Source organism: Callorhinchus milii, unplaced genomic scaffold (genome assembly GCF_018977255.1).
Source record: "Callorhinchus milii isolate IMCB2004 unplaced genomic scaffold, IMCB_Cmil_1.0 Scaffold9, whole genome shotgun sequence".
NCBI lineage: Eukaryota > Metazoa > Chordata > Chondrichthyes > Chimaeriformes > Callorhinchidae > Callorhinchus > Callorhinchus milii.
The window spans coordinates 18,139,046-18,164,579 of record NW_024704750.1 but is presented as its reverse complement, the minus strand read 5'-3'; the positions used below and the strand labels follow the sequence as shown (position 1 = coordinate 18,164,579).

Genomic DNA, 25,534 nt, shown 5'->3' with positions numbered 1-25,534 from the left:
AACAATTGCCCAACTATAAAATTCAGCCTGGCTTTGATAATCAGGTAGTTTAATCTGGATGTTTAGCATGGAATTCTCATTTGGGTTTGAATACTCTATACACTTCATAGTGTTTATTGAAAAGGTCTTACAATTAACCTTGGCAAAATAAATTGAGGTATTTTAAAGCATGGTGTCAGACACCCAGCTGACCTCCAAAAAATGTTTAGCTTCTGATGATTTGAAACTCAGCTTTCGAAAGCTAAAATACATCCAGTCAGATTGTTCAGATTACAATTGGTCTTTAATTTTTTGATATGCAACTCAAAACTCCCATGAGTGATCAGGAATACATTCTGTTGAAATAGAAATTCAAAACAAAGTGAACGAACGAATACAGTATTTAGTAAATCATTACTGTATGCTGTTGACATCATCCTCTTCCTCCATGGGCTATTATTCGAACCGACAGCCTTGCTCAGTGGTAGCACTCTCGTCTCTGGGTTAGAAGCTTCACATCGGACTCATGTAACCTAAGAAGATACTCCATTGCAATGCGGGGGGTGGGCGGGTTTGCATTGCAGAAGATGCCGTGTTTCAGTTGAGGTCCTGTCTGCCTGCTCAGGTGGAATGTCATGTCATGATTCGAAAAGAAAAGGAAGTTTCTCCCAGTGTCCTGGCCAACAATCCCTCAAATAAAATTAGACATTCACTTCATCGCTGTTTGTGGGACATTGCTGCCGTGGAGAGTAAGCAGGTCAGAGAGGTAGGGAAATGCCAGGGCATGAAGGAATTTGTAGACAAGGGAGAGGTTATTGAAATCAATCCGTTCTGTGATAGGGAGCCAGGTGAGGTTTGATGTGATGGGAGTACCGAATTTAGAGCGAACTAAATTAGAATTTTACCGAACAGACTGCTGAGTTCTGAATTAGTTGGATTTTGTGGATAGTGGATCTGGGGAGACTGAAATGTCCTTCGATCCTCGGAAGTGATTAGCATAAATAATAATAACTTGCCTTTATGTAGCGCCCTCCACAGAACAATGGTTGAACCTTATGCCGAGCCAGGGGGACGGGGAAGGTGACTGTGGGCAAGGTCGAAGAGGAAGGTCTTCAGGCGCAACCTGAAAATGGGTAAAGAGGGGGTAAGGCGAAGGATTGAAGGAGGGAATTCCATAGCTTCAGGGCGTAGTGGCTGAAGGCATGGCCACCAATGGTGGAGTGGAGGATTTGAGAGACAAGGAGGAGGCTGGAGCTAGTGGAGCGGAGCCAGCAGGTAGTGCTGTGAGGAGAGAGGAGGTTAGAGAGATGGGGGGTGCCAAGGCGTGGAGAGATTTAAACACTAGAGTGAGGATCTTGAAGTTGATCCGCTCTGTAACAGGGAGTCAGTGGAGTTTGGCAAGGACTGGAGTAATCGGGTTGCGGAGTTTAGTGTGGGTGAGAATGCGGGAATTTTGGATGAGTTGAATTTTGTGAATAGTGGAGGAGGGGAGACCGAGGAGGGCGTTATAGTCCAGACAAGAGGTGACAATGGCGTGGACAAGGGTTTCGGCAGCTTGTGGAGTGAGGTATTCTCGGAGATGTGCAATATGGCAGAGGTGGAGGAAAGCAGTGCTGGTCAGGGACCGGGTGTGGGGGAGAAAGGATAACTGAGGATCGAACCTGATGCCTAAGTTGCGCACGGGTTCAGAGAGTGTTAAGACAAATCAGGTAGGTTGAGGAAGTCGGAACCGCAGAACAGAAGACGTCGACAGGAGCCAAAGAGTATGACTTCTGTCTTGTTGACGTTTAACTGCAAGAAATTTTCGTTCATTCAAGCCTTGATGTCTGCCAGTCAAGCTGACAGAATATCAGAGGAGGATTGGAAGGTCGCAGGTGAAGGAGGAGAAGCAGAATAAAGTGATTATTGGCATGGTCAAGATCAGGAACACCACGCAGGAAGTGTGAGTGCACCACTCTGTTACATAGCAATTTGTAGTACCAAAGCTATGAACCACCAGACGCTGCCTGGTACATATGGCGAGATCTGTGTGAAGCATTAAAAAAAAACTGCCAGAATCATCATTGAAACAGACATTGTTGCTTTAATAATTCCACAAAAATGAAATCAGCTTTCAAAAAAAAACTTCAATCCAGTCTAAGGCAACCACCGATATTCACTATTGTGAAAACTGCAAACCATGCTCTAATATATACATCATCGGCCAATGTTTTCTGGATTTACCTAACCTTAATTCTTGTTTACATGACATGAGTAACAAAAATATTTTTTTTTAATCTATTCAACTCTAAATACAAGTAGCATCAAACAATGCACACCATTCAAATAAGTAAACTTTAAGATGAGCATTAACTCTGCACCATGCCAATGCTAACCTATTACTCCCCCCTCCACACACACACACACACACATATCCTCTTCTTACCCCTCCTATACTGAACAGGTTCATTCAGAGACGTAATAATCTACCTCTTTGTGCTTTTCAAGAATGGCAATTACAAAAGAAATCTGGGAATCCTGCATGATTGCAGCCCCTTAACTTCCTTGCAAACCATGTATTTGAGCAAAAGCTCCCATGTGTTTTTTTCATAAAACAAATGTAAACACCATCTCATCAATGTGATGATGCTGGGAATAAGAGATTGTTAAACAACCATACCAAGTCAATTTACATTCAGTCTGTGGATAGGTAACCTAACCTCAATGCAATTCCTCCCAGGCTTCGCAGTTAGGGGTGATTAATTCAGTTTGTGAATTGGGAGGCGTTCATATACCTGTCTGTTGAATGAAATAAGTTTCAGTTTATAGCTAACCTCAGAAGAGCAATTCAGATGTTAAAGCAGAAGCAAATTTCCCGTTTTGTAGTCCAAGGTACTCTTTAAGGTCAAGCATTAGTAATGAACAAAATGGAGGGCAATTTCCAATTGATGCAAGACTGGCTCACATGCAGCATTATTTGGCACAGGTCCAAATAATAGACACAAGAGCAGTGACAGACAGCTTGACTTATGCTGATTCTCAACGAGCACTTGAAACATTTCAAAGCAAATGTACATTTTGTGACTGTTTTTCATTTGAAAGACTCCAAAGTATAGATTTCCTTTCTCAAAATGGGCACAATGGCAAATTCAGAAGTATTTACCCTCAAATCACACATGGAGAGCACAGATCTATATGTGTCAGAAGAAATGCTGTCTTGATAACCTTTCAATCCCAACCTCTGAAAAAACAACCTCCTGTCACCAGTGAAATGTTTTTGTTTGTCAGAATACTTAAAGCTAGCTGAAAAACCTGCCAAATTACAATCAGATCTACAGTTTCTATTGCAAACTAAATTAAGACTACCCAAACTATTTGTGACCTTGAGTATTTTTAACCTTTGTCTTCAAAGCAACTCAGTTCTAAGTGTTATAATTTTGCTTTTTTATTATAGTTGTGATTGTGGAATCAAATAACTACAATTGTTTTGCCCCACATTATACCTGTGCCCTTAATTTACAGCATTTTAAATGGATGACAGGGCAGGAATAGTGCAAATCACTATTCAAGCCAGTGCTGTCCATACCCATTTTGTTCAAACCTCTCTGGAAGCATGTATTGTTCAAATAGATCGTAAATGTAAAACACATGCTGATTTAAATCCAGTCTTCTAAGCTAAGTCTTTCACAAGAGCTAGTTTTATTTAAAACTTCTGAGTCTACTTACCTATTCATCAGCCACATCAAGTGCACCAGATTATATTTAAATAAAACAAATAATAGATATAAAGTGCTTAAATATGCAGAATTTGCAGCAAATAAAATATTTAAAAAAGTAAATTAAAGTGTTTGGAAATTTTGCTTAGTGCTTTTTGTAAAGGTTTTGACTTTAGCTAGAGGAAGGTTTCTACTCTTGCATGTTATCTGAGTGTTATAAAGCCTGTAGCTATACATTATAAACACTGTGTAACAGAATTTGATGTGATAATTGCATTATAGGTGCTGAGGATCTTAACAACACAATATCATCAGTAAGGTGTGGCTTCAGTTTTCTTCAACCTGAGAGATGGAACAGAAAAGAAATGGCAATTAGCAAATTGGGCTTAAAAAAACTGAACTGAGCCTACAACTGACCACACTTAGCAATAAGGGAAGATAATAATATTATTAATAATAATCCTTGCATCTTATCACATCTTCAAGACTTCTCAAAGCGCTTCACAGAATATACTGTAAAGTGAATTGACTGTATATTTTGTGGGCAAAACGCAGCAGCCAATTGCACACACCAGTCGTGAATTGAGTGACCAAATTATTATTATTTTATTTTGGAGGATTACCCCGGGAAAAGCGATCCTCCAATCAACTAACACCTGGATTTCTCCTGACTGCTCGGTAAACAGAGGTGTGTGGAGTAAGGAAACTTGCCCAATGTTTCACCCTGCCCTGGAATGAAACCCAGGTGCTCTCGCTTATGAGGCGAGTGCTCTAACCACTAAGCTACAGGACTCCAAGATAAATTTGAATGAGATGCAACTCGGGTCAGATTGAAAGCTAGCATTTTTTTTCTGAAAGCAAATTTAATTTTCTGCACCTCTCTACACCTATCTTAAAGGTGACTGCTTCTTGGTTTCTGCAATTACTCCATTCGGCTCCTTAAGGGTACATGGAAATACCATTTACTTCAATTTTCTCAGCCTCTCTGTGGCAAAGGGGCTAGTCTTCCACATAGGTAACCTGCAGTTTCCCATTCTGCAGCATATATGGGACGTTGTTAGCTATCAATTACCCAATAAAGTCAGTCATTTAATGAGTGCACACCAAGAGAGAGATTATACACCTTCAAGAACACTTTTGACTCCTTGCTGCTGAAAATGATGTCTCATAGATACTGTGTCTTGCATCAGACAACATAACTCAAAATGTTTTCCAAACTGAGATTAATTCTAGTTTACTATTAAATCAATTATACTGAGTATTAAGTAATTTAATAGTAAATATTCATATTTATATAAATTTATAAGTTTATATGTTTATAAATTGAAATTTCTTGAGTTTTTTTTGTTGCTTTAATTAAATTAGTGGTCCACATCAATGTTCCAGAATGAAGCACAACACATTCTGTGCCCCAACACTATCAAATTTTGGACAACGCTAACTGCACTGGAGATTTTCCAACTCTGGACATTATAAAATACTATGTAAGAAGAAAATAGATATGCCATACCAAAAAGCACAATGTTCACTCTATATTCTTTTTACCCTATGGCCCCAAACAAAATGTATTCAAACTGAAGATCTATTAATCCAAATTGAACTCTTATGCTTTCAAAAAAAACATGGTTCTAACAATGTAGTGAAGTATCGATTTGTAAAACTAAAAATGGAAAGGAGAAGCTAAAGTGATGATGCCTTTATGATTAATTATATAATGTGTCTCTGAAAATTATTTTGCTCAATCATACCATTATCCCAACAACATTACAGTTGTTAATGTCTATTATCATAGAGTCGGGTGAAATCTCTTGTTTTTTCTTCAAGACAACAGTTGAATTGCCAGGTGTCCCTGAAAAAAAAGCAGCAAATAAACAATACTGACAGGTAGGTGCCTGTTATATTATAAAATTATTTTACTGCTTTAAAAGAACATGGGAAGAGGGTAATGGTCAAACCTACAAGTAAAGGCATTTTTAAAAACATATATTAGATATAATCAAAAATGAAACTTCACTTCTGTATGGAGAATGGGAGAAAAGGCCAAGCACATCCTGACAAAGTACATCCTGACAAAGGATCCTGACAGAGTGGAGCTCAATACAATGGTGAATATATTTTCAGGGATTGATAACAATCTTAAACAAGGCAGGGATATGATATCATAATTGTGAACTCTAGGGCTTATTAAAAATGAGACAAAAAATACCTTTTGCATCAGGATGGTCAGTGCCATTTCTTTCCTTTTCTTCAGAGAGTGTCTGCTGACATTTCTTCTCTGTATCAGGACCAGGGTCATTATTTCCACCATTGAAATTGAGGACACTACTTTCCTGTTCAATCTGTTGTGAGATCTCTACACTATCTGGTTTCAGTTTGAGCTGCAACTTGCTGGTGGCTTCCTCTCCAGACACATCCTGTAACTTACTGTTTGATGCCAAACTTCGGGTTCCATTTTCAGTAGCTGAAGAGCAAATTATTTTTGCTTCTTCATGACCATCAGCAATTTCATTCAATGTCAAACTGTCAACTTGAGTGTCACAATAATCAGGCAATTCATGTTCCATTCCACTTTTGTCTTTTAATGTTTCATGATCTTCTGTCTCAACGCTTTGGACTGATTTCTTATCCAAGGTATCCAACAGATATGTTTTCTCCAGTGTTTCAGTATCCACAGAGGAATTTGACATGTTATTTCCAGTCTCTTCATTGTCCTGTATATCACTGCCTGACAGAAGACCGTGATCCAAAACGCCAATTTCCAGTTGGGTATGAGAACCGTTTTCATCAGATGCATTATGATCCAACAGCTCTGCAGCCAGAGATATATCACCCAGTTTACTGTCACAGTTCGCTTGCTTGTTCACCGTCCCTTCAACATCCAGCAGAACACTATCCTTGAGATCTAAAGAGCTTGTCTGTGAGTCACAAGGTTGAAGCATGTCCCACACCCCATTCCTCCAGACATCAGTATCTTCTTCAATGTCTTCCCAATCAAGCACAACTATGTCCACACTGCCATCCCTCCACAATTTCTCCTCTTCATTTACCATTTGATCCTTATGTTCTGTATTCTTCCACTTTACAAAAAGAAAATATAGTGTTAGAACTGGGATAATTCCCAGCAAATTCAGTCACCAATATAAATAATACAATTACATCTTCAAGGATGGATGGAATCTGCTAGGATTGTGTGTGCATCCTTAATCAACATCTTATTTTTCCTGTTAGTAAGTGTGGGTTCCTTTGTTATCACTATCAGCTTGGATGTGCACTGAAGCTGGATTTGATGCAACTGCTTTGAGCACTGCTGAGAATGATAAAATCACTCGAGTGTCAGTCAAAATTGCTCTGGTCACTCAGATGTAATAATATCTGATGGTATTGAATCACTCATCAAGCAGATTTGTCACTGATACAGGTGGAAGCTTGGATTATTAGAGCAGAAGTGCTCGTCATCTTATAGTATAGTAACTAGGAATATAGGAATCGAAGTAGGCTATTTAATATCTCAGCAGCTTTTCTTATATTTTGTATTGCCATTCCCCACTCTTCATATTCCTTTTACTTCCCAAGTACCTACTTGAGATGCATTGTTATTACAGCTACTATAAGAAAAGATTATTATCTGATCAATTGCTTTTGCATTTATGACCTTCTGAGAGAGGATGAAAAATTTGGTCATTCAATCTACGACTGCTTGTGGGATACTGCTGTGCGCAATTGGCTGCTGCATTTTGCCCCCAAATACAGTCAATTCACTTTACAGCATATACTGTGAAGAGCTTTGAAATGTGTCAACGACGTGATAAGGCGCCATATCAAACACAAGGATTATTATTATAATAATCATACTCACCTGCTTCTCCTGAAAATGTTGGGCATTTGATTACAGCTGCCTTTTCTTTCAATGTAAAATATTAATTTGTATCTCATATACGAATAGAAATATGCATCAAGTGTAAACTTTGCTGTGTTATTTGAATCTTTTAAAGGTTGGAATTTTTGAGGCTCTCATTATCATTTTAATTGTTATTACTATTCTGAGTTTTTTTTAATTTTACTGATGTGGGAAATGTCATGACCAAGTATCGTTAAATATTAATTGTCTGAATATTAAATCAATTCATGAATTAGTCACGTTTGGAACCTTTGAGCAAAGTATGTTGACTTCTCCTCAAATGTTTCTTTCCTCTGTAAGACATGGTGGGATTCACCAGACCGCTGTTTGACACCAACCTTGGCAGTCCAGCTAAGATTTGGAACTCTTACTGCTGGGAATCATAAATGCAAACCTGTTTTCCATGAATGCTTTCACAATGTGTTCGTTCCATCTCACTCCAGATTTAAGTATCCTAAAATTGTATTAAAAATTAAAATTGTATACTCAATAACAAAATTTCTAATCTGAATGAATTGAAACTTGTATTGTGTGAAAGATTATTATTTTATAATGATTGAATGATGAGGGCTAATTTTGCGCACAGCAATGCACCACAAACAGCCCTGAAGTGAATGACCAATTTTATTTGGGGAATGGTTGATGAGGGCACTGGGGAAAAACTTGCTTCTCTTTTCGAATAGTCATGGGATCTTTAATAGGCGGATGAACTTTGGCTTAACATCTCAGCAATGAAGCACCGCCCCAGGATTGCAATGGAGCGTCAGAGCCTCCTTTAGGAAAAAAGAATGTAGAACCTAAAAATGCTGCATGGATCAGAATCCTTGTGTACCTTTTTTGGACTGTGAAGTAATGGACCCCCAGGTTTCGTGGTCTGATTCTGAGGCAAACGCAAACATTTGAGCATCAATAGTACTCTTGTCTGATGATCAGAACTGAACTCTACACCAATTGCAGAACCTTGAGAAATAGTGCTTGTCCAATGCATCGGACGTTGTTCTATAATCTTCAAAGAGCCATAGCAACTTCTTTCAGACATGGATTTTCACAGGTTAGTAGGTCTTTCCTGGTACGCTCCTGGGAGTACAAAGAGTATTCGGTGGGAGAGGGAGGGAGAATTCCTCCTGGACTAGACTTGATGGGTCTCTGGCCCTTCTTCCTTTCAATTTGTACATACCTGGTCTCCTGTCTCTGTCTGTATTTCAAACTTCCCTTTTGCATCGAATCTGCTGTGTAAAAGTAAGCCAAATACTATTAATCATTTTCTGTGTGTATATTATGTATACAGAGTATACAAATATTATTAATCATTTTCTGCATGTATAGTATGTACAGAGAGATTACATTTGCCCTAGCTTTTATTGTTTATTCTCAGTAACAATTTAGTTTGAAATTTATACATACAACTGAATAAATACCACTTAAAAACCTTCAATTTACAACGATATTTAAACATCTAGGTAAGTATGCTGTGGAATATTCTACATTTAACAAAAAATACCAATACAGAAATTGACTACAAAAGTACCTCTGATTTTGATTTTTCTCTCTTTTTTACATAATTGAAATCTGGATAAAATATGAATGATTAAAACTATGTAGTCTGGTAAATTATAAATAATTGCAAACTGCTTTTGACAGTGGTTGAAGCAACGCACATATTTATCGAGAAGCAGAAACTTAAACTCATTTTGAGTTTTAAAAAACGGATAGGTACTAAGCTGCTAGTGACTGGAGATTTCTCTAAACTGTAAAGCAATTAACAGAACTCTTGTTTACAGTTTTCTAAGTCAAACTTTAGCTATTTTCTATATAAAATACATGATTCACTAGGAGACATTAACGCATTAGAGAACAGAATAAGAAATGATTTGACTGCTAAATATAATAAAATCCACTCTACTGATATAGTGCTTTGTCAAACGAATAAGCCTGGTTCTTGTTCACTCCACCATCAGTACCAAATATCGCCCTTTTCCTCAGTAGGTTATCTAATTATAATCCAATTCATAATCATCCAGGATCTAGTGCTCTTTAGTCATGGCAAAATACAGGAGAAAACTCAATTTCTATAAATTTTATGAATGAGCAACGATTTGTCTTATTAAGCTTGCACGTCATCCCACTTCTCTTTTTATTGCAAGAGAGAGAAAGATCACATTAGACCATAGCTTACTAGTTGAAACATGACAATCTTACAAGCAAGATCAAACAGTTGTCTCAAACATTACAGGCAAACCAATATGTATCTGCTAAACCAAGTAATGCAGGATGTTCTCATAATCAACAACAAAATCTGACAAGCATGAAGTAACATCAGCATCATCTAAACAAATCCATCACCTGGAAAGAAGCCTGGGCTTCTACAGGCTGACATTCTGGTAAATTCTACATAACAATTCAGCTGCTAATGGGATTTCCCCACTATAATCATGCATCGCCAAAAGTTCAATGCATAAAATCAACCAAAAACTGGCTTTGGGTGGCAAATAGATAAGTGTCTACCTACAACAACTTGGATTTATATAGCGCCCTCCATGCCAGATGGCGTCTCAGAGCGCTTCACAGTAACGGATCCTGGGGCTGAGCCAGCGGGAGGAAGGTGACCAAAGGCGCGATCAAAAAGAAAGGTCTTCACCAGAGACCTGAAAATAGGAAGAGAGGGGGTGACGCGAAGGGAGTGAGGAAGGCAGTTCCAGAGCCTCGGGGATAGTGGCTGAAGGCACGGCCGCCGAGGGTGGAGTGGAGAACTCGGGGGACAAGGAGGAGGCCAGACCCGGAGGAACGAAGGCAACGGGTACTGTTTTGAGGAGAGAGGAGGTCAGAGAGGTAGGGAGGTGCAGAGGAGTGCAGGGACTTGAATCTTGAAATTGATCCTCTCTGGGACAGGCAGCCAGTGCAGTCTGGCAAGGACTGGGATGATCAGGGAGCGGAGTTTTGTGCGGGTGTGAATGCGAGCGGCAGAGTTTTGAATGATTTGGATTTTATGGATGGTAGTGGAGGGAAGGCCGGTGAGGAGGGTGTTAAGAGTAGTCTAGCCGAGAGGTGACAAAGGCATGGACCAGGGTTTCAGCGGCTTTCGGAGAGAAGTATTGGCGGAGACGGGCGATGCATCGGAGGTGGAAGAAAGCGGTGCTGGTGAGGGACCGGATGTGGGGGGGAAGGATAATTGGGGGTCGAACCTGACGTGTAGGTTGCGTTTATCGAAATGGTTTATTGCTCTTCAGCAAAAGAGCTTTAGATTCTAAGCCAAAGTTCATGAAAATAAAGTTACAGCTGCTAGGAGTTCTGACAATAGTAATACAGGTTTCAGTGCAGATGTTAAGACTTCATTTTTGAAGGTCCTAATGCAACCATGTAAGCATGGAATTCGTCATTGTGTAACAGAGTACACTTTACCAATGGTAATTGTTGTAAAGGATATTAAACAAAACCATCTCTGCTTAATCAGAAGCAAACAGTTAAAACACTTCGTTGTCCAGAATTCAAACATCTAATGTTAAAATGTGCCTTTCAGAAATTAAAACAACCTGATTGTTTTTTCCTGTAAGTTTGTATATTGTTCTAAAATAGTCAGTGCTGATGACTTCATCGAAGGAAACAACTTGGAGAATTTACTGTGCTTAACAAAACTGAACTGTAGTAACGTGTGCAGATGAACTAATATAAGGGTTGAGCTACCTTGACTGTACATATTGGATATTAAATCAACTTCATATTTCTGGAATCATTAAACATTTTATACAATCAGTTCTTCTGGTGTCATTAACAATTAATTTTAAAAAAATTAAAAACAGAAAAACAAAAAAATTAGGCTAATACATTTCTTTTAAAAGGGGTATTTACAGGTGAGACTAACCAACGATGTTTAACAGTGCTCTGATTACTAAACAAACATCCTACTTTCAAAGGTAAGCAAACAATTCCAACATATACATGTGGCGTCCCTCAGTGCTCTGTCCTCGGCCCTCACTTTTTCAATATCTATATGCTCCCCCTTGGTGGCATCATCTGCAGACATGGAGTCAACTTCCACATGTATGCAGATGACACCCAATGTACCTCTCTGCCTCCACCCTCAATTACAGGACCATTGCTGTCCTCATAGACTGCCTGTCAGACATCAAGTCCTGGATGAGAGCTAACTTCCTGTCAACAAGACTAAGGCCCTCCTGTTTGACCCTCAACTGTCCCTTATACCCACATCTATGCCATGACCTGCGCCGCCTTTCCCCACCTCCGCAACATCGCTCGGTTCTACCACTGTTTCACACCGCTGGTCGCTGAGACCCGCATACATGCATTCATAACATCCAGGCTTGACTACGCAAACTACTTGCTTCTCGGCTTTCCCAACTCCTCCCTCCATAAGCTGCAAATCATCCAAGAACTCTGCAGCTTGTGTCCTCTCCATTCAAGACCTGTCTCAAGACCTTCCTCTTCGACTGTTATTCCACCAATAGCACACATTAAACCAAGAGTCATGAGAAAAAGATTAAGATCCCAAGATACAAAGAGTAGCCAAGAAAAATAAATGGAGTGAAATTAGGCTAATTATAAACTGCAAAGATATAATTTTCTGAAGAATCAAAAGGGTCACATTCAGTTAAAAAAATTCAAGTTTTGCGTCTGTAAATTGTGTTGATCAGATATTGTGCATTTTGTAACTTGTTTTCTTAGAATGATGCGCCATTCTATTTTCCCAGGAGAAATGAAGTACGACATAGTGAAGCATATAAATGTTGCAAAATCAATTTTTGTATGGTATTACAACTTTCACGCTAAAAGGGACACAACACGAATAAGTAGAGAAGTCTGCCTATGTAGACACGGTTACAAACATAACCCTAAAAGCAGTTTATCTATGTTTTGCATTCAGATTTCCTACATTATCACCAGGATCAAACTAAATAGTTTCATATGACTGAACCAGGCAGAGATTGCAATGCTATATCTTATAAATTAATATTGATCTCGGTCCTGGATCATGGAAGATTGCAGAGGGTAGGAATTCATGAAAGGAAATGCTAGATATTGTATAGAGATTTTGTAATTCTATTTAACGTCTGACCTAGTTGGTAATCAGTTTGAATGTCAATGACCTAATCTTTCAAGCTTTTTATATGCTGTAGTGGAGATTAAAAAAGGAGAAATGTAGCTCATCAGCATAGCTACTGCCCTTACTACTGTTTGCTTATAATGTAAGAATTCCCATTATAGGTATGCTGACAAAGGTCAGTAACTTTACTTAGCAGCAAAGTCTCTAGCTTCTATGTTGGGTTTGAACCAACCCAACTATTTGAAACTAACTAGACATATAATAAATACCGGAACAATCAATTTTCATCCATTCCTCACAACATTCAATGGAACTATTATTCCGAATACTCTTCCCTAATCAACCAGTAACCATGTTTATTAGTATTTTTAGACTTTGCCTCTGTTCTCGTAGAGGATGGGAACAAAGTACTTTCTGGCTCTGGTACAATTACAGAACTTAAGAAAATTCAATTTACTCTGTCCCCATGCATACTAAAGCAATCTAATTCTGGAACAAATTACTAACATATTGCAAATAGACAGACAAGTCTTTGGAGATTTTTATGGTATAATATGAACCTGGGGACCTATGCTGTAGGTAGCCACAAAAATAGACCAATATGTAATTATGTGAGTCAACACAATGAAAAAACATTTAAAATCCTAACCAAAAAATGCACAAGACAAAATTTGACTGAAAATTCAGCAGTTTACAGTTTTTAACATTAACAGTTTGACTATATCGCTCTATTTCTTTCTGTTTTTTCACCAGAATGGAATTTTAAATTATGGAGCTGCTACTTTGTACATCATCCCTGGCTTATTTATCCTTTGAAACAATATCAAAAGGTTGTCTAAGAAACAAGGTTTCCAACAAAAAAAAGTTATCAGAATCACCAGCATCTATTCGGCTCATATTTCTAAAGGACACCAAGAAATCAGAGACAGACCATCCAGTCTCCAGGCTGCGTTGTCTGTAGTTTCTAAGCAGAACAGAATAGCTGACAATTATCCAATGTAACAAAGAATTCTATTGAAGGAAATGCTAAATCTGATTAATGTCCTATATAACCTTCAGATCCTTAGAAAGGGAAACTTCTGAACTTGTAAAGGTGGATCCTTGTTAAGGAAGCTTTCTGGCAGGCTCAGGGCAATACTGTTGTCTAATTTGATTATGCATATTGAGCCAAGAACATCATCTGGTGATTCCTGTACCAGCAGGAAATAAGCAATGTGTGCTGGCAAAGAGATGAGGTCTAGAAATTATCACCAAACCCTTTTTGTTGATATATGTGTGAGTTATTTGCCCAAAGATATCCTCACTGACCCCACATTAGAACCTGGGAGTGGTAAGAGCCAACCATACCATGTCATGATTATGTTTGATGATTTGATGTATATTTAATCAGGAGAACTATGGTCCTGATCTATTTACTGGATAGAGCCACCAGCTGCACAGGAAAGCATCCAGCAGCAGGCTCAAGAAAGGAGGTTGCAGGTTGTTCCAGCAACTACCATCTCCAATGTTAGGCCTCATGAGACCTTTCTCATGACAAGTAGACATCTGCAATTGAAAGGGCAAGATGAAATGTGTACTTCTTCCATTGGTGTATGAGACCTAATAGTATATAGACCTAATAACTAATAGTATCTACAAGAAACCTTGTTTCAATGGGAGATCTAGTAAGAGACAAGAGGCTAAGATTCCAGATACTCTCAGCACAAAGCTCTCTCTGAAAAGAAAGCCCAGCTTCAAGGTTTCACAAAACGAACCTGTACAAAAACAGCAACAAAAAGTATTAGGTAATGGACAAAAACTTACCAACCTTCAGCCTTTACTTACTTATAGCATCTGGCTCTCCCAGTTAGTCTGTCCTTGCCCCTAGATTTTGTGCTATCTGTAGCTTCAATCCGAGGGGACAATTCTCGTGCCCTATCAGAGCGATTCCAATCATCTGAAATATGAAAGATCCATATCAAATAGAAACTACCTCAAATCTAGGCAGACTCTTTACAGACATCTCTGGAATTGCCTATAGACTTTGTTGCCATTGCTTAGTTATCCAGGTTCTGATCAAGGCTGGTTCATGAAAAAAACAATGCTCTTCTACTTGGCACAATGTCATGGCAAACAGGGAAGGAACACAACATTCCAAGAGATGAATTGTTGTAGCAACATCTTACATTATGCTTTGCTTGTGCTGAATCTACCTCACATTTTAAAATGTTATGTAATATAGAAAACAAACATTATAAACTAGGAAAATGAAGATATTTTCAACCTGCAAGAGCAGAACTCACACGAGAAAATGTTAGACCTTTTTTCACCAAACAAAACTAATGAATAAGAACTCAAATGGCTTTTGTGATGTGAACATTATGTGTTGCTTACAATGAGAGAAAGAACTTGAAGGCATATACCCCAGAAAAAGGCTCAATATACATTTGCATGGGAATGATCATCTGACTGTGAAGGACACAATTTTCTTAAAGGGATAACTTACAGATGGAGGCTGAACAGAAGAGGAAGAAACGACTTGATGTCAACATTTCCTATTTATAAGAAGGATTTACATAAGTTTAAAAGAATAGATTACCTCGAGCCTCAGATTGCTGAAATCGTGCATTGTATTTCCTTGTATTTCTACCACCTGCAAGAAGAGAAACATTAGACTGGCCATTTTTACACTGACTTGATGCAAAACAAACACTGTTCTAATGCAACTACCTATATATCATGAATTACACAGTTTGCTACAATATTTCACTACTATTATGTATTAAGGTTGCTTAAGATTGGTTAGATGTAACAAGCCACAATTTAAAATGTTGGATACTTAGATAAAAGCAAATTACCTTTAAATTCTATTTCAATGTAATTAAATTATATACAGTCTATCCCATTTTGTGCCTCAAATATCTTTACAATTCTGTGGCATTGCACATTGCTACACCAACACATTATACCCACATCACCCAGGATACAGAGAACAGCTTAATTAAAAAAACATCAGTTTAGGGAAAGTCAAATAGATTTTTGAATTCAAAATTTCAATATTTAGTCAAAACCTGAATTATCAGTACCATACATCTGTATAAAGGACAACATTTATCAAAGAATAAAGGCATTTTATCATCACAATAACTTATAACAATATTATTCAGTGATCTTGATGCTGACCTTTTTTCTTATGAAAGCCAAGTTCACTGTCCACAGTGAAGTCTTCCCGAAACCTAGGGAAAAGTATTTACGGTATTAACAGTGCTTAAAAACACTATAATGCAATTTTCAGAACACTATGGCAAGAATGGGCAAATAGCTTTGCAACCTAACTAGAAAATAATTCCAAAATACCCTCTCGTGGATCATGCAATTTTGTTTTTCAGTGTTTCTTCAAAGCATGGGTCAGTAACATATTCTATAATCTGTCCATTCGACTTTCAAATTGGTTGTTCTTAATACAACATTTGCATTTTTCATCCCTTTCAATTAGCTCTTCAGTTCTCTTCCTGTGCCTCTTCTGTCTGATTCTTCCATCTCCCTGTACTGTTCTATCAATAGGTTTACCATCTTAGCTGGATTCTGATCATCTTGTCCTTTAGCTCACCTCCTCATAACAAATAAAATGGAAAGAGAAAAGGCCATTTGGAAAGTTGCCCACTCCTTCCAGAGATCATAAAAATCCTACCCTATCCTGGACTTCACCCCATCCAACCTACTTCCTGGTGAAAATTCCACACAGATACTGCCTGACCTCAAAAGATTAAACTGTATTCATACACATCCGTTATTCAAAACTGGCCTCCTTCCATCACAGATACGCTGTGACACATGGCCTTAATTGGTCCAGATAGTCTTGAATATTATTTATCCTCTTGCGATTAATTTGTCTGAGCACACAGCTAGTGCTCATTAATTTAAGGATTTCTTCCATCACCCATGGTTTTTCTTCTCCTTTGACTGTTTCCTCAATGCTATGCTTACTCTGCTGTTCTCACCAGAGATGTTTTAACATTGTTCCAAAATTTAGCAGTACTTTATTCCACTCTTTCTGTGTGCCATTCAAGTTCCTCAAATCTGATTCTCACTCCCACAGCATAATCCATTGCTTTATAATCTTCTTGAAAATCAATGTCAATGGTTGATAATCTTACACTCAATTCTCATCTCGGCAATTACTGTTTTTGTAAGTTATTAGCTAAAACACTGCATTAATGAAACAGTAATAAACTACTCATATATAGTAGTAGGACTACAAGATTCACCTAAAAACTTTTTTTTAATGAAATGTTCTGGGAGCTTTAAAACTGTTCATGTGTTGTGTCTCCTTTTACGTTCCTATTCTCCCTTTTTATATTTTGTGTCTTTATGTTTACCAAAACTTCCATTTCTACTGAGTCCAATCTATACATACTAACTTGGTTCTCTGATGCTTAGCATCAAAACTCTTTTTGTATCCATTTTTATAAGAATTCCAACTTTCCAAAACATTAAAAAATCTGGTCTAGTATTAAAAATAATTAAAGTTGGAGTGATATTTGACATGGCTGCCTCACCTAATGTATCTTTCTATAGTAAAGCAGGAAGAGATTGCCAATTAATCAACATAGTTGCCAGTAGCCAAAGAATAGAAATGAAAATCTAGCTGTGGTGTGCTAAGTTAATTTTAATAGAACTCAACTGCTTTTGAAAAAAATGCCAAATATTTAGGAGAAATGCAAGATGAGCATGTTAAACACTGCACATAAAAAAGAATACATGTACATGTCCTCAGATTTGTTGGCATCCCAGGCTCTTTTCCACTCTCCTTTGGAATTCTTGTGTCGTGCCAGCCGCTCCTGATCTATTTGGTCTCTCTCTTTCTTCCAGCGGGCATATTCTGCTCTCTCTCGTCCAGTCATCGATAGTGTCATGTCCACAGTGCTTTTATTGGCATGTTTTCCACCCTCCTGAAGCGGTAAAAATAGATTGTAAACTATTTTTACAACAAAATGAAAAAAATTGCTTTCTGATTAAATCATTTTGAAATAATAATAATAATCCTTGTAATTGATATAGCGCTTTTCACGTCGGGAGGACGTCCCAAAGCGCTTCACAGAACACACTGTAAAGTGAATTGACTGTATATTTGTGGGCGAACGCGGCAGCCAATTGCGCACAGCAATGTCCCACAAACAGTCGTAGATTGAAAATGAAAATTGGGTTTTGGAGGGATTACTATTAGGCTCTGTGTGGAGTAAGGAAACTTGGCCAAGGTTTCGCCCTGACCTGCCTGGAATTGAACTCGGGTCTCTCGCTTGCAAAGCGAGTGCTCTAACCACTGAGTTACAGGACTCCACAAAAATATTCTAAAATGTAAAAATATTTTGGGTTATCTCCATTTCTCCAGCTGTTATATAAAGAAATTCACATTTTGAATATAGTAAAATTCATATGTCATATCAGTCGGGACCATAACATTTAATACGTGAAGTCAGAGTTTCGGGCAAATTGTATAAATCGTAGAAAATCCGATTTAATCAATAATCTACACAGCGCACGTGGAATTTAACTTAACAGGTAAGTGCGCATGCAATAGTTCTGTCCCTACAGCCAGTAAGTGTACATGCGGTTATGGGTCAAGACTACATTTCTGTGATTCGATGCGTCTTGACCTGTTGCTACATGTGCACTTACCGGCTGCAGTAACGAACCATCGCATTCGCACTTACTTGCTAAATTAACTTAGCACGTGCTGTGTAGATTATGTTTTCCATGATTCAATGTAGCTGGTCGGTAAACGTGAATGCATCAAAGGGTCAGGACCTGCAATTTAACAGCCGGTAAGTGCAGGAGTAATGGAGTAATAGCGGAGTTACGAGTCAGGAGGTGTTTAATACGAGTAGCACAAAGAAATCTAAGTGGTTTTGATAGGAAACTGAATGGGACTCGAGTGAATGTAGGACTTAGGCAATTATACGATTTACAAAGGTAAGACTCATGCGAGTTTTACTGTCTTGGAAAACACACTTTATTTCACAAAAAGATGAATGTAACAGTAAAACCAATTCCAATTGATACACTGAAGGCAATATAGTTGGATAAAAAGTATTCTTTTTCAAATGCAGCATTCATTTAAAGATAGTGTTCTTTGAGCAATTAATACTGTATATACATGCTGCCAATAAGTTACTATTGTAACTTGTGCCATGTTCAAAATTAACCTTTTAATCTTTCTCAAACTCAATTGTTTCAGTTTCTAACCAATGTTCAATAATTGATTCAACAACAACAACAAGATTCCATTTATAGAGCGCCTTTCACGTCCGGAGGACGTCCCAAGGCACTGGACAGTTGGGTCAGGACCCGAGCCTTGGGGGGGAGATAGTCAGGGTGAGGGGAGGGAAGGGAGGGAGCGAGGAGGGGGTAGAGAGTCGAGAGGGAGCTGAAGGCACGGTCAAAGAGAATGGTCTTGAGACCGGCCTTGAAGGAGGAAAGGGAGGAGGCGGCGAAGGCACTGGGGAATAGAGTTCCAGAGCCTCGGGGCTGAGAGGCTGAAGGCCCGGCCAGCGATGGTAGGGCGGTTGGGGCGGGGGATGTGGAGCAGAGCGGAGCCTGAGGAACGGAGGGTACGGGCGGGTAGGTAGGGGGAGAGTAGGTCGGAGAGGTAGGAGGGAGCAAGGCCGTGGATGGCCTTGTAGGTGAGGATGAGGATTTTGAATTCGATCCTCTGGGGGATGGGGAGCCAGTGGAGGCGAGCGAGGGTGGGAGTGATGTGGTCCCGAAGCCTGGTGCGGGACAGTACACGAGCTGCAGAGTTCTGAATGACCTGCAGCTTGTGGAGGGAGGTGCCGGGAAGGCCGCGAGGAGAGAGTTCCCATAGTCCAGCCTTGAGGTGATTCATTTTATAAGGTGGACAGAAACATTGTAGTCCCAAACTAAACACATTGCAACCCAATCGGCATAATATACTGTATTACATTCACTAACGTGTTAACAAAAATTCTAGCCCTGAAACGGCACCTCAAGTTTACAGATATATCACAGTTTACCTTTTGATCCACCATAAAAATATGAATAGGATTTCCTTGTAGCAACATAACCTTTACTTCTGAAAGGTTCTTCCAACAATTGTTTACCAGTATGTAAACACTGAGAACCGTGCACTAAAGAATGCTTTATACATAGCATGAACGATGTGGGCTGTTTTTACACCTTATCAAGTCATGAGTGCCCCATATTCCATTACTGCTATACTTAGTTATCTATCTCACTGCTAGCTAAATATTATTCTATCTGAAATTCCACTCTCAGCGAGAAGCATCTCTGTAGCCATGGGGAGCCAATGCACACAATGGCGAGGTGAGGTATCTCATTAATGAGCATAAATAGCATACCAGCGGAGGAAGAAAATGGAATTCCTAAGGTATTACACAGACGCAATAAGTAAAGCTTATTCGAAGGTTCACCATGAGCACATTCTATTTTCTCAATACAACACAATGCTGTCACCTATGCTAAACAATCAGTTATTCTGTTTTTGAAACCCACACAAGCATAAATATGATTTTCCACTCATTCTTTCTAGTCAGACATATCCCTTGCTTATCAGCTATTCCGGAACACTGTTTCAACCCATCATCCCTATTCTAGTAGGAAGGAGTAATGAACTAATTTGAAAGTTCAACCAGTTAGTTTTATCGTAATACACAAGTTTATGCCATTTAAATGCACTATGTTCAAATGGCTATTTTTAAAAACAAACTTCTTCTACACACAATTTGCACCTCAAAAGTTTCTCACTTTGGTAAGGTATCCAGCACTTCACAAGACTGGGTTGGATGAAGACAATTCAGCCCATTTGATATCATCTTTCCAACCTAGTCTTTCTCTTACAGCACAAAATTGTGTTTTAAATGAATTGAGTGTTCTGGCCTCAATCATCCTTCCTTGCAAAACTTTAGATAACTTTTAATTTCATGATGAATGGCACCATTCTGGAGTTTTGAGCAGAATGATTTTTCATATTCATGATTTTTTTCATTCCATACACTTGTCTACAAGGACTGTTTTACATTGAACTAATACAATATGCAAGAGATTTCCATAGCAGATCTTATGCCCCCAATGCTGTCATACATTATCAGATAATACGAGATGTCACTATCCAAAAGGGATCTATGGAGACAATTTGCAATCTCCTGCAGTCGACCAATAATGGCAAGAATATACTATCTGTGCTGCTATGTTTAGAATCAAGTAAGTGAACTAAAATCTGATGCTACATTTGTGGCTCCGTTTTGAAGCTGATATTCTTGTTAGACCTATTTTCAAAAGAAACAATCGTTATTCATCCAAAACACCATCAGCTCACAAAACTGCTGTGACTGTCTTCTCTTTTAGATCTTCCTTGAAATATTTATCAGAACCATACCATATAATGTGGAAGGCACGAATCATGATCAATTAGTACAGAAATCTTTTAAATAAAAAATAATTGTAATATTATTCATCACCACACAATGTACAATTCAAATGGCACCATCTCAAAACAGTTCTCATTTATGGGTCAAGTGCACAAAACTGGATAAATAAAGTTGATATTAACCACACGGGTATTATATAAACAATGTGCTGAAGAAATTAAAACCTTTCACGAGGACAGATATGATTTTCCATCAAACTAGCCAACGTATCCAAACTGTGTAGAGGAAAACGAAAAAAGTAATTAAAATTCCTACTTTATTCAGTGAGTTAGTAACAAGTATTGCTAATATTTTAAATAATATTTATCTTTATTATTTAAACTCTCTTTATACAAACAAACTTGATAGATCCTACAATGTGCTTTTCCTCAGAAAACATGATAATCAGTATACAACAACACACAACTGCACAGTTCATTCTTCTGAGAATGAAAAGATGAGTTTATTTGAGAAGTACAGACAACTGTTTTCCATTTTATTAACTATAGTGATGATTTAGGCTTGAACCAGTATTCAGCTAAAGCGATATGCATACAGGAAAGTAAGTACTCCATTTAATTGTCAAACTATACTTTTTTCACATTTTCTCAGAATAACACTGATGTATTTAGGAAGCAAGACCATCACGCATAAATTCTCTTTTTAGTTATGCTTTGGCAGAATTTCAGGTCTTTCTCTTCCAAAATATTTTGAAAGATGCAGGTGTAATTTTTATTGGGGTGGGAAGAAAGAACTATTTTTGTGTGTTAATATTGAGAGCACCTCATCTACACCGTAGCATCCACATTTCCCCCCATGATGTTCTACTCCACATTAAATATTAAATTCTTACTCCAGCAAGTCCTTATATTTGATTCAAGGAGTTCAAAGCTCAAATAAATGACACAGAATTGTAAAATCTATTATTAGTCCAGTGCATACTAATGCTTGTTCTGGAATAAATAAAGTTCAGTAATGCACTTCTACCGCATGGAGAGTTATTACTAGAATAATCTCCCTGGCAGAAGTCAGAGTGTATAACCCATTGTGATAAAGTACTAATGATCCCACATTACCATAATACCAAGGTGGAGAGCGGAGAAAAAAATGATGGATAAATAAAAGACAAATGCCAGATAGAATAAAAGATGGAAATCTAAGGGAAGCACCAGAACATTAGTGTTCTACCCTCAAGAGAAAAACTGGACAAATGTAACCAGTGTTATTTTGTTGTAAATAAACAAGTGAAAATTTGCCAATTGTAACAATTACACAAATTCAGATCCTCTTAGGCAATCATCATGCCACTTCAGTTTTCCTTCCAATGTTCCATATTATTGGCTCATAAATGTCATTAATGAAGACTGGAAAAAGGTAAGAAATATTTATGTATGAAATCTCTAGAAACCCTGCCTCAGAAACACTTCATGCAGCCACTGGAACTTACCTGAGACCCTTTTCCCCAGTGCTTCTTTTCTATCCCAGACTTTACCATCTCAAAGTCAGGACCACCCCAGTTGCGAACATGACGTCGACTGGCCACGTGCTTATCCCCCTCTGGCAAGGGCCCTGAACGCCGACGGTCATCCAAGAAATTTCTAACTGGATTCTTGTCAACTTTTCCTTCCTAAAAAAAAGGCAGATTACTCACCAGTGGTGAAGTAGTCCCCATTCTCCCACATTACGTCCTCGTCCACATTGTGTCAAATTCTTAACCCAGCAAGTCTCTTGTGAGCATAAGTGAAGGGAATGCGCTCACCCCAGTAAATCCATGTCAGACACAAAATTCCATTGCATACAATATGTATTTTGTAGCATCCTCGAGCACTCATAGCCTCGGCATTCTTCATTGTTTTCCTTTAGCTAAGGTCTTGAAAGGAGACTGAGAACGTTAGCTCACGGAGAACTTCATTTAAAGATTTAAAGAGAATTAGTATATCTTCTGCTCGGTGTATCAAAGAACTACACATCTTGTAGGATGAAAAGATTGGGCAAGTATAACTGGGTTAGCAGCTCTTTCTGCTACCAAGGTTTTGTAAAAGGAGGGTTCTGGCACATGGTAAAACATCAGCCCACACTCTTCTCTAAATGAATGGCCATTTACTTTTTGTTAATCTTACATTCTTGGCCTGAAATAAAAAGCAGGAATAAAGAGAGTAAGAGAACAGAAAAATGTTGAGAAGGAACCCGTAAAAAAATATAGTACAGTGACTAAGGTGAAATCACAAAGATGCAGACCTATTAAGATATTTCTGAATTCGTTGGGACATCTTTGTGACTTTTTCCTTAAGCACTTTATGAAAGGCATCTCTCTTGGGAAGTAAAGTAATTCTTTTTGACAGAGGCAGAGCATGGAGATTGTACACGCAATATGAACAAAACATTTTATTCAAAATTGAATCTTCTTGTCCCTAAAGAATTGAAAGTCTGGGTGGGTAAAATCTTGGGTTGTGTACGAGATAAAAGTAATAATCGTTGCATTTGATGTAGCATCTGTCCACATGTCAAGAGGACATCGCAAAGCGCTTCAAAGAATTTTATGTAAAGTGTAATGATTGTGTATTTTGTAGGCAAACGCAGCAGTCAATTTGCGCACATCACGGTCTCATAAATGGTTATGAAATGAATGACCAATTTTATCTGGGAGATTATTGACAAGGTTACCTGAGAAATTCACTTCTATTTTCAATTAGTACTATGAGATCTTAACAGGTTAACCACTTCAGTTTAACTGGATTCTAAAGATAGCATGTCCGACAATACAGCACTCCTCCAGCCCACGAGGGGCTTTGAACCCATAACCGAAGGACTCAAGGTAAGAGTGCTATCAACTAAACCAGGCTAACCCAGATGCGGAAGAATGAAGATGTCCTTGTCAGGTAATTTTTTTTAATTTCTCACCTTCGTTCCAGTATCTACCACTTCCTACATAAACCTAAAGTGGTTGCTTTGAATAATTAATAATAATACTTGCATTTGATATAGCGCCTTATCATGTCATCGAGACTTCTTAAAACGCTTCACAAGATATATTGTAAAGTAGACTGACTGTGTATTTTGTGGGCGAAACGGGATGGCTCGTTTGCTGACAGCAACATCCAACAAATAGCTATGGAGTGAGTGACCAACTTTAGTTTAGCCAGGACACCAGGAGAAACTCCCTACTCTTTTCACATAATGCCACAGAATCTTTAATGTCCACATGAACAGGAAGACAAAACCTTGATTTAACATCTTGTCTGAAGGAAAGCACCGCCAACAATGTAGCACAACCCTTGCACTGCGATGGAGTATCAGCTTAGACTATCCAAGCTCAAAGTCTGACATGGGGCTTGAACCCCCCCACATCCTCTGACTCCGAGGAGAGAGTGCTACCGGCTGAGCCAGACTGACACCGGTTGCAGGAACTTGAGGCAAATTACGCATGAGTGTGGGAGAAGAATCAGGAGAAATGTTTTGTTGGTAAAAGGGTGCTTAGCACTTTAACACCTGACTCCATTATAACATGTTCTGTTTCAAATCATTACTATGCTACCAGCTCATATATCTGCCACTGCCTAGCAATATTTCTACATGGAGCACAAATCAGCAAATACAAATACAGATCAGCATCTTTACTGCCAATGAAGTAAAATATCAGAAAAACAGTGTAGGAACAGCTCTTGCAATATCACTATTACGTTAATTAGCTGGTTAGCAAGTTTGGTTTCTAAACAAATCTCAATCTTATGAGAAGCAATGAAACAATTCTCTTGATTCCCAGAACAAAATTAAATCAACCAAAAAGTTGGGTGTTAATAAGAATCCTTGCATTTGAAATAGCACGTTATCAGGTCATTGAGATGTCTCAAAGCGCTTCACAGGATATATTGTGTATTTTGTGGATAAAATTTGCCCGCAGTTGCTCACAGCAATATCCCACAAACAACCATGGGGTGAGTGCCCAATTTTATTTGGGGGATTTGTTGGCCAGGACACTCGGAGAAGCTCTCTTCTCTTTTCGAATAGTGCCATGGAATCTTTAACGTCCACCTGAAAAGGCAGACGGGACCTTGGTTTAACGTCTTATCCACCAATAATGCAACACATGCTAGCACTGCACTGGAGTGTCAGCTTAGGCTATGTGATTCCATGTCCCGACATTGGGCTTGAACCCACAACCTTTTGATTCAGAGGCGAGAGTGCTATCACTGAGCCAGGCTGACACCCTTACTCATTTTAAATGGTCTATATTAATAGTTATATTGGACAGCAGGAATCAAATGATCCAATCTTTTCAACAATTCTGCTTCTGCTTGCCACTTGTGAACCGGGGAAAAAACTGACTCAGAATTAATGCCACTCATCTTCACTGTACTTCCTATCAAGTGCTGTATTTGACTGCAATACCAAATAGGAAGTACAGCTTGCTGCTGACTGACACTGAGTCATCACAATGATGCTGTCTGCAGGGAACTCACACTTCACCTACTCAGCA

The 25,534-nt window shown here is 38.5% G+C and overlaps 1 protein-coding gene across 7 annotated transcripts in view; it reads right to left on the bottom strand.

Annotated features, from left to right (window-relative positions):
• Nucleotides 1-2,038: 2,038 nt before the first annotated feature.
• Nucleotides 2,039-25,534, bottom strand: part of LOC103178459 (coiled-coil domain-containing protein 9) — a 46,543-nt gene continuing 23,047 nt past the window's right edge. For 4 of the 7 annotated variants that reach the window (XM_042338059.1, XM_042338058.1, XM_042338056.1 and 1 more), the window contains 9 exons: nt 22,505-22,684; nt 17,372-17,562; nt 15,794-15,846; nt 15,210-15,263; nt 14,456-14,567; nt 8,750-8,801; nt 5,881-6,751; nt 5,423-5,523; nt 2,039-4,016 (listed from right to left, as the gene is read on the bottom strand). In XM_042338059.1, coding sequence (XP_042193993.1) covers nt 4,002-4,016; nt 5,423-5,523; nt 5,881-6,751; nt 8,750-8,801; nt 14,456-14,567; nt 15,210-15,263; nt 15,794-15,846; nt 17,372-17,562; nt 22,505-22,684 — 1,629 coding nt within the window. In that variant the 3' untranslated portion in view covers nt 2,039-4,001. The remainder of the gene's footprint in view (nt 4,017-5,422; nt 5,524-5,880; nt 6,752-8,749; nt 8,802-14,455; nt 14,568-15,209; nt 15,264-15,793; nt 15,847-17,371; nt 17,563-22,504; nt 22,685-25,534) is intronic. The other 3 variants (XM_042338057.1, XM_007893209.2, XM_042338061.1) reach the window with 3 other exon arrangements.